Here is a 10,106-nt window from a genome sequence, read left to right as displayed (position 1 = left end):
AACATTGATAATGTATAAATCAAGTCTTAAAACCTTTGGTTTATAATCCAAGCTAGGCTCCTATAGTATAAAAATTAGCCTATGCCGAACCCTTTCCCCCCATTGCTCGATTATTTCTACGCCTGGTTTAACGTCATAATTTGTAGTATGGTCATCCATCGAACATTGTTGCAGCTTTGAAAGATGGATACATGCTAATTGCAGCATGGAGAGTCCACGAAGATACTACCAGACAAACAGACGTTACTATACTTGTCAGAGTGGGGAGAGTACGAAACAAATTACAATATCGATCACAAACCTTTGAAGGGGAGTTCGAAATCTGCAATATCGGCTTCAACTGATAACAAAAAAAAAAATGTTTTTTTGATTAAAGAAACTTAGATATCCAATTAAAATAAATGATAATATATTCATATAGTAGTACCACCTTGTTATATGATTAAACAACTTGCTTTTTCAACCCGTAAAAACTAAAATCACCAGAAACTAACCAAGATTTAACAATCAGATGGAAGGAATGAAATTGAAAATACTTTATGTGCTTAGGCGTTGAATAAGTTCACTGAAAAGAAGTCAGTCAAATTGATCATTTGACCTCAAATTTGGATGCCGTCCATCTAAGTCCTTGCTGATCAGTAGGAGACTTTGGTGTTCATGTAACTTCCGTATATTCTGTCTCTTAATTCCATTTCTGAAAGAAGTGCTTGCTAGACATCGTTTTTGTTTCTTGAGTAAGTCCGACTTCTGCTGCTCTGTTGTTTTCCTTTTTAGGTACTCTGCTGTCTGAACCTGAACTGATATCACGAAGCAGCACTATCAGTGAATAAATGACTACCCATATAGCACAAATCCATTCGGGAAAGCATATGAAAATCCACTTTACATATCAAATCAATGTCCATGGGAATAACATATATACAGTATCCTATATACCTATATAAAGAAGTGCATGACATTCATTATAAGGCTCTTCTCTTCGGTCTTCACAAGATCAAATAAATAAGAATAGGAATAAAAGAACACCAATTTGTAGTTATGAATAGAATACAAATTGAGCCGGTTAAATGACAAAACAGGTAAAGCCCTTCCTTTATAACTCTAAGAAAAAAAGAATTTTGGCTTCTTATTGCAACCAAAATCTTTAGTTCAAATAATGAAAAACTGTGCCAAAGAGGAAAAGCTGGAAATAAGGGATGGAATATGTTTAAAAGAACATTAATAATCATAAGAATGCTCAATGAAATCAATTAATGGATGAGTGAGGAGATACCAGATCGTGAAGAAACCGAAGTCATTGCACAATTCCTGAGCCTTGTAATCTCACTGATAATACTCTTCAAGTTTTTAGAAACCATGTCTCCTCCAGGCTGATGATCATCGTTATTCTCAAGGCACGACAAAGCATTTTCACATGCCTAATCGCCAAGCAGACATTAAGCACACCGACAAAACTAAATTCTCTGAACGCTATGTTCAGAAAAACTTCGCCACATGTACTTCTACAAACTTATAATTGATTAAAGAAAAAATTATCCAAATAGAATCTCAATCTGTTAAAGCATCTTCATGAAATCCTAATTACCTAGACAACAAACCCTTAGCCATGGTTCAACACTACAAATGTGTATAAGTACAATTTTGCATCATGCAATCAAAACTCTACTATTTTTTGTTTTTAAGACAGTATTAGCTATGTCTCATGTCGAAGATTCTAATATACACTTAAAATATAACTAATAGGTATCACTCGTACCTTCTCTGCAACGGCGTGGAAACCGTTGCGCACCGCGTCCTCAACAAATCTTAACCATTCCTCAGGCAAAACTTGTAGCCACCGACAACTAGCGGACTTAAGTTCCCGCATTACTAAAGCCTCGTATCTCAATGCCAAACAACTCTTGGATAAATGAAATCGAAAACGCACGTGAGAGAGAATAAAAACAAAAAAAAGTTAGCGCGAGGAGTTTCATGGCAACTAAGTAAATCGGCACGTCTTTCGAAAGTATTAATTGTTGTTGTTTGATGTTTTTGAGATTTAATAGAAAACTACAGAAGATAAAATTCACGAGAATGGAACGAGACTGCGTTTTCTTTTTTAAATAGAACATTATGAAACTGAGAAGCGATAAGAGAACCTGTTGATCTCCAACGAGAGCGAAAGCGCGGACGAAGAATTCGAGAACGAGAAGCTTCTCGTGGACGGTTTTAGAGGCAATGCAGCGAATAACGGAGAGAGATTCAGATCTGAGGAAGTCCGTCAAGCTGGAGCGAACTTCGATGAACGATTTCACGTCCTTGGAGACTAAAAGCGATTCGAGATATCTGATGGTCGCGTCGCAGAAACTGCCAAAAATGAAATGAAATGTTAGATGACTGGAAAGATACAGAGAGAGAGAGAGAGAACCTTCTGCCATGGATTAGAGAGCGAAGAAAGGAGAGCTGCTCGTCAGAATGTGACATTGCGCGGGAGGTAGGGATATTTGGCGGTCAGGGCAACGTCATTCGAACTAGATTCAACTTTGAAATTTTAAAACGGTATAGGTTTGATTATATATATATATATATATATATATATATATATATATATATATATATATATATATATAAAGACAAATTGGAGTGTAAACACCTTTTTACCATTAAAAATTATTCAAAAATAAAATTCAGAGTAGAATTTATTCAATAAAGACTGAAATTCATACAATTTATTGTGGAGAACATTTGTTATTGTATTTATGTAGCTAGCTCTATTGAAGTCAGTGACTTGACCTAGATAAGTTGGTCTCGTCTTCCAATTTAATACTTTAATTTTTAATGTACATTTTTCACTAATTTAGACTAAATCCATACGTTTAATAGGTTTATAGCATATACATCGCGAGGGGGAATGGAGGAGAATATGATAAATCATTCAATACATATAAGATGAATTTGATCATTTATTTGTTTAAAGGTTAAGAATGTGAAATATTCATATTTGTTAAAACTTTTAAAAATAATATTTCTGAACATATTTAAAATAACAGTATATTACAATTTTATTAGTATCAAATGATAATATTTCAAACCAAACATTTGATTCCCATTTAAATTTTAAAGAATTGTGTAAATTTATTGAAACCTATCTAGGAATTGATTGAGCCTATTTGTAAAATCGTAATACTAATAGTATGCCCTGGGTTGGGGTAACATTAAGATTGCGAATCCCTTCCTGCGTATTTATTCTAAATAATTCCTTTTGTAACCCTTCCACTAGTTTCCTTTAGAATTTAAAATAAGTTACGTTGGTCCCGTACGCAGAGGTTAGTTTTTCAACACAAACCAACTCAGATCTGTTTGGTACAACAAAATAAAGTTGATTATGGAACTTCTGCGTGGAATATCGACACGACAGTTTCGGACTGGTTTTTGCTAATTCAACTTATGACGTTTCTAAACAAAATTGAGTTCCTTTACTAGACATTCTAACACTGCTTTGTTCGGTAAACCATGCTAACACTTCACAATTTCTGGTGAATTATTATCTTCTCAGTAAATAGCACAATTTCTTTTAATTATTTCTATGCCCCCCATATTATTAAAAACATTAAACTTAAGCACCATTATCTGAAAAACAGCTCGAAAGTCTTACTAGGGAAGCGGCCTTAACATATTCATAAAACTACACCAAATGCTGTAATACGAATGATTCATTTAGAATACGATTGAAACTCCCGCAAATGCAGTACGCAAATGACTATATTTAGTTACAATAAAAACATGCTGTCCGATTCCAGGATTTGATAGACCGTTATATCGACCAAATTATATGAAAATTATTACAACGCCGATGATCCCTTCAAAAACAGAGAACCCAAAATCCGGAATAATAGTCAGAAAGGAAGGGGTATTTTAATAACTAGAAGAATGACATGGTTTAAAAAAGTAAAAATTCCCAACCAACAAATCAAACAGGCTATCACAATCTACACTACGGGTCAAAGTACATTTGAATTTTATAGCATCCATTGGTAAGGAACTAAATGAACAAGCATGGTTTGGAAGCAACGACACTTGTCACCCACAATAGCCCCATGGAAGAAAGTTCTGCTCGCAAGTACCAAATACGCAAAAGCCACCGGATATAGATGTGTGAACATTAAATCAAACTCGCAGTGCAACTGTGTACTAATTTTATCAGAAAGTAGAAACAAACTTGGACTGCAGAGAATAAGTGGCAGAGGAATGCAACTGTGAAGTGCGGACTCCAATAGTTAGCTTGCCAAAAGCAACACATGCCGTATTATGAAGTCCAAAAGATACTTGACTTCCCTATTGGCTATTCGGTAAATTACAGTTACAAATGGACCAAATCCAGTGCAAAAGCAAAAAATATAAAATAAGAATGCAAACCATAAGATAGCTAAACAAGATTCAAGACTAAACAAGAATGACTTCTGCATTATTTACATCAGACAAAGTATAAGCAAGAGTCAAATTTCACATTTATATGCTATTAATACAAGTTCATGTTCTACTTAATCATATAAGAATATATGGAACTATTTCATCTAGTTAATCTCCAAAAAATATTTAAAAAACCTAGATTGAAAACTTGATTGGCTGTATCCATAGAAAATGCAACAGCTTTGCAACTCTACACAGAAAATTTTCAACAAAAGTGTGGTTTTTCAACACTTCAAATGAAAACAATTTAGAGTAAATTGAATTCTTTTCAGATGTTAAATATCAGCTCAAAGGCTTGGCTTTACCTTGAGTTGCTTGGATGTCAATTTAAACAGTTAAATAAAAACTCCTGAAAAGTTGCATGTAAACAAAGAAAAATACAAGACTTCAGACAGCCTCGAGATCAAACAGACTACGATAGAATAACTCATGATATATTTGATTACAAAAGGCTTCAATTTAAAGTAAAATGGCAGCCCGATTTACTCCATTCCTTACAAACAACCAATTTTACTTGAAACTTGAAACATTGTAATTAAGATTTATTGATTTATGGAACAATGACTAACATAAAAACATTCTATTAATTAATGCCAACACCCGCTTGTACCACAGATGCCACATGGGATGAGCCAGAACTGCAAGCATTTATCCACATTATGACACAAGGAATTTCCAAGCAAGTATTAGGCACATTTACGTGAAAGCTGCACTCACCTGAAATATTCAACACCTACCTTAGCAGCAAGCAATTGGGAGACTATCCACTTGCCTCTATAAAAACATTCACATGATTAAATTAATCCCTGGCTAAATTCAAAACCCACCATCTAGACAATTGAAACAAAAAAGGAGCGGAAGAGGTATTGCTCAAAGTAAGTGAACAACCTACCTCTTTGCTTCCAGTTCAAGAAACCAGCCAACTGAAATAATTAAACCCTCAGCCCACAATTCATAGTACATAAAACGTTCAATGTCCAAGCTCCTAGTACGGACGAGAACGATTTCCATAATGATCACGCCTATCAGGCCCAGAGCCACCTCCATCTCTATAGTTGTCTCGGCGTCTATCTCCACCATAGCCACCCCTATTGCCCCTATAGAACAACAATTAATTAAAGAATATTCAGTTTCAGAAGAGAAATAAATTTTTGAAAAAAGAAACATTCAAACACATCGATCAGTTGTGTAATAAAATATATATAGCACATAATTGATAAATTTACAGAACAGTTCCCAAAATAATTTATCAACCAAACAATTTACATAGCAAATAATTGACAAATACTCTTATAGATGTCCAAAATAATTCAGTATGTAATGCATACCCTTGGTTATAAGCAGGTGCAGCTCTTGGAGCAGATTTTTCTGCCATTGCAACACTGATTTTGTAACCCCTCAAATCATAATCTGAAATGAAATATTCATTATTAGTGTATGTTTACATGTTAAGCACCATGTGTGTGTGTGTGTCTCTCTCTCTCTCTCCATATATATAAGCTAGACGGAATGATAAAAAAGAAGAAATTGTTCAATTAAGTACTATTGTAAAAACCGCCAGCCGAATGTGCTGCAGAAGGGTCTTCATAAGCAAGACAAGCATCTCCCTTGTTATTTCCATTCTCATCTGTGTAAATCTTAATGTTCCAAGGCCACTGATCTTTGTAGCCTCTCTTCTGCTTTATCCTTCCAACCTATAAAGTTAAAACATGCAACAAAATTACTGACACAATAAGCCTCTTTCAAGGAATAGTCCGGAAAAATAATCTTATTTCCCCATAAGATAGGAAATATTTCTTGTATAAAACACTATTGCTAATATAACTCAACAACATGCTTATGCTGAAAGTGGCATTAGATTTAATTATATATAAGATTCATCAAACAAAATTCACAATGACTCGTTAAAGCTAAAGCTTGTGAAAATCTCTAATGTAAAAAAGATCATAATATTACTTGTCCAATGCCTCCAAAAAGTTCCCTCAATTCTTCAATTGACACATCTGGTGGAAGGTTTGAGATGTATATTCTAGAGTTGTCGCAAGTGTCATCACAATTCTCATCACACTGCTTCACTGCAGCTGGGGGCTCGGCAGGAGACCCACCAAATCCACCTCGATTACCAGCACCATAACTATTGTCAAACCCAGAAGGAGGCCCAGATCTACCACCACTCCGTCCATTCCCTTGATTATCTCCCCCATAACCTCCGACATTACCCCCATACGATGGAGGATAGGAATTAGGTCCGCCAGTATAGCTTGAAGGTGGAGGAACTGCATCAGTTCCATAACTTGCATTCCCACCATAAGAACTGTAAGAGGGTGGGAAGCTTCCACCAGCACTACCATAAGATTGGGCATTAGGAGCGGGAACTTGACCGTAGCTACCATCTTCTCTACCTTGATTACCTCTATATGAACCACCTCTACCATCATTACTACCACCCCTTCCACTATTATAATCATTACCCCTTCCACCATCATAGTTACCAGATCGACCCCCTCCACTGTTATAGTCATTACCTCTCCCTCCATCATAGTTCCCAGATCTTCCCCCTCGCGTGTTACCATACCCCCCACCGCCACCTCCGCCTCTACTAAAGCCACCCCCACCCCCACCACTTCCACCACGTTCATTGGAACTATTCGGATTAGGACAAGGAGCACCGCATTTGTTACATTCAACCCTTCTCGCAAAGTTCAAATTCCCACAACTACACATAATAGCAATTCCGAATCAAATGAACAAACAAAGAAATCAAAAGCAGTCAATTCTCACAGTTTTATATCCAATTTAAAAAGAGAAACGGTTTCAAGAGCAAAATTTAAACAGTAAGAAAACAAATACCTTTGGTTAGGGCAACGCCAGTCTCCATCTCTGCCGCTGCCGCCACGGCCGCCTCCGCCGCGACCTCCGCCACGACCACCGCGATCACCACCTTGATATCCGCCACCGCCACCGCCACCTCCACCTCCACCTCCACCTCCACCTGCAGAATTTCACATCAAATATGAACACGATAGGGCAAAAATAAATTCAAAGTTAAAACGATAGAAAAAGCAGCAAAAAGTAAACCTCGACCACCATATCCACCACCGAATCCTCCACCTCCCCGGCCACCTTGACCACCGCCTCTTCCTCCATAGCCTCCGCCATCGTTTCCACCGTAGCCGCTCCTTCCTCCATAACCCCCGCCATCGTTACCACCGTATCCGCCGCCGTTTCCGCTGTTTTTCCCTCCGTAACCTCCACCGCCATCGTTACCACCGTATCCTCCACCGGCACCGCCCCCTCCATAGGTTCCGCCTCCATAACTACCACCACCGGAACCGTATCCACCGCTGGCTCCATATGACGGTGGCGCAGAGCCGCCGCCGCCGTCTTGACCGTATGCTCCAGACATGATCCGATCTAGGGTTCGTTGGGACCGCGAAAGACGAAAAATCAGTGAGATTTTTAGCAACGGGTTTGTGAACTGATGTAAAGAAAGCACTGTGAAATAAAATGGGCCACATACTCAAAGCCTAAAACCTATTTCACAAGGCATCGGCCCACGCGGTCTCAACAATTATTTACAACACCATTTAGGGAAATAAAGTATTTTAAATTATTTATTCTTTTTCAAAACTAATAAACAGCATACATTTTTTTTTTTAAATTATCCTTTGTATTTTTAAGATTATGAAAATCGTTAAATAAAGTTTGTATAGTAAAAATAAAATAATTAGAAAGATAAAGAATACGTTAGGAAATTACATAATATTTTTTTGGAACTTAAAATACTAATTATATTCGTTAATATGAGAATTTATTCTAGATCTATAACGAATTTTTATTTGAAATATCAATATCACAAAATTCCAATATCAGCTGCCTTTAAAATAAAAACAATTGTGCAGTATGATATCTCGGATCGAGCGGTTAGGATATATCTTATTAAAGATATAAAATAATTAAAGGATAATCAATAATATCTTATTAAAGATATTCATTAGCGAAAGATAAAATAATCAAGGGATAATTAAGAATATTTATTTAAAGATATTTAGCAACTAACCAGATTTTTAGGTAAGTCTCTTTATATTATATTATGTTTATATTTTACTCTGTTTATATTTTATTGGGCTTATATCAGTTTAAGGTCCATGAGACAAATTATAAATAGAGAGTTAGGGCCACAAGGCAGGTACTTCCAATTACCTTCTAAACATCTTTCAATCACATTCCACTCACACTCTACTTACTTTGCTCCTAACTTGAGCGTCAGAGTGCCATTGCAGGTACCTCCCCCTCTGGTCAAAGATCGAAGTCCATCCAACGGTCAAGGCTGAAGGAAAGCGAGCGGTCAAGACTTAGGAAGAGCTAGAATCCAGTCCATCCCAACACCAGAAAGTGATAAAGCCGCGTCATCCAGGTTAGTGTCTCGGTCCCCAAAAATATCTACCGAAACATTTTGACACCCACCGTGGGGCCGAGGGGCATCCCATTGAAAGTCATGAGGAACCAAGACTAGCGTTCGGTCTCGACATTGCTACTTCGGATCAACACTAGGAAATTTCAACAGCAGAAACTACACAAAGATCATCATCCCTACAAGAAGTTTCATCAACAAGATAAGTATTAAAAAAAAAAGAAAAATATAAATATTTCATAAAATATCTAATTGATAATAGATATTACAACGAATATTTTATATGGATATCATAAACATATATATNGTATTATATATAACTTTCGGAGCCATTATNATTATAACCATAATATNTATTCATCATATTACATTATATTATTATAACCGAAATATGTATATATATTATAATATGTACTTACACACGTTAACTAATAAAAAGGAGTTTCCTTTTCAAAATCTTTATGCTACATATAATAGCATTGCATGATTCCATCATCATTTAAGAATTTTCTAATCTTATCGTGCTGTATCATGTTTTCCAAAGCCATTTTGGTTTAACGTATGACATATCAAACATACTTGATAATTATCTTCTATAAAATCATCATAAATTTATCTTATTCTTTGATTGAACAATTTAATATCATAAATGATTACATCACAAAGCAAAAGCTTTATTAAGGGAAGAGAGTCTACTGGCGCACCACATCAATGCTCACCATATCCTCTTGGATAATGGTAGATTCAGGTCACAGAGCACATGGAATCAAAAGGAATGTCCTCGGTTTCCGCACACTTTTCTTGGTCACAAGACGCTAAAGCAATGCCAGATTATTTGGTCAATAAGGAACTTACCGTTCATACCACCTCACAAAACAAGGATGTTATTTGAAAAACTCCTGGTCCAAATCAAGCAAAAAAGTCAAGGAAATAATGTCAAAATCAGTAGCGGCTTTGTTCAACCATTCGGTCATTTGACCTCACAGGTTAATCGGTTTCTCACTTATCAAATTCGAATTGTTGGATTTCTTCATTTTAGATGACAGGAGCATGCACTCTCGTCCACAAAAACACAGGGAACGCAACCCCTGATCATAAACCGAGCAGTGAGGTTCTGTACGGACCCACGCTCGTCCTAAATCGAGCGATGAGATTCTATACAGACTCACTCTCGTCCGAAACCGAGCGGTGAGATTCTATACGGACTCACTCTCGTCCTAAACCGAGCGGTGAGATTCTATAC

The 10,106-nt window shown here is 36.5% G+C and overlaps 2 protein-coding genes across 13 annotated transcripts; both read right to left on the bottom strand.

Annotated features, from left to right (window-relative positions):
• LOC106752480 lies at positions 1–2,534 on the bottom strand. 5 transcript variants are annotated; one of them, XM_022777142.1, is made up of 6 exons: positions 2,139–2,518; positions 1,757–1,900; positions 1,274–1,418; positions 599–797; positions 302–340; positions 1–225 (listed from the first exon to the last, which is right to left on the bottom strand). In XM_022777142.1, the coding sequence occupies exons 1-5, from the start codon at positions 2,415–2,417 to the stop codon at positions 337–339; spliced, it is 771 nt and encodes a 256-aa protein (XP_022632863.1). In that variant the 5' UTR covers positions 2,418–2,518; the 3' UTR covers positions 1–225; positions 302–336. The 5 variants fall into 5 exon arrangements, with proteins under 5 accessions (XP_022632863.1, XP_014489653.1, XP_014489652.1 ...); XM_014634167.2 differs by having other exon boundaries at positions 1–340; XM_014634166.2 differs by lacking the exons at positions 1–225; positions 302–340 and having other exon boundaries at positions 347–797; positions 2,139–2,346; positions 2,408–2,534.
• A 1,173-nt stretch (positions 2,535–3,707) lies between these two features.
• On the bottom strand, positions 3,708–7,975 carry LOC106752498 (transcription initiation factor TFIID subunit 15b). Of its 8 annotated transcripts, XR_002666647.1 has the most exons (9): positions 7,528–7,975; positions 7,300–7,441; positions 6,406–7,165; positions 5,993–6,143; positions 5,778–5,859; positions 5,342–5,546; positions 5,167–5,223; positions 4,755–4,798; positions 3,873–4,321 (listed from the first exon to the last, which is right to left on the bottom strand). XR_002666647.1 is itself a non-coding variant. In XM_022777124.1 (6 exons), exons 1-6 carry the CDS (start codon positions 7,853–7,855, stop codon positions 5,435–5,437), a joined length of 1,575 nt encoding a protein of 524 aa, XP_022632845.1. In that variant the 5' UTR covers positions 7,856–7,975; the 3' UTR covers positions 4,870–5,434. The 8 variants fall into 8 exon arrangements, 1 of the variants encoding a protein (XP_022632845.1); XR_002666648.1 differs by lacking the exons at positions 3,873–4,321; positions 4,755–4,798 and adding an exon at positions 3,708–3,839; XR_002666646.1 differs by lacking the exon at positions 4,755–4,798.
• Positions 7,976–10,106: the final 2,131 nt, after the last annotated feature.

The sequence above is a fragment of the Vigna radiata genome, unplaced genomic scaffold (genome assembly GCF_000741045.1).
Source record: "Vigna radiata var. radiata cultivar VC1973A unplaced genomic scaffold, Vradiata_ver6 scaffold_158, whole genome shotgun sequence".
In the NCBI taxonomy this organism is placed as follows: Eukaryota; Viridiplantae; Streptophyta; class Magnoliopsida; order Fabales; family Fabaceae; genus Vigna; species Vigna radiata.
The sequence above is the reverse complement of the archived record's forward strand: the minus strand, read 5'-3'. Positions and strand labels throughout refer to the sequence as shown.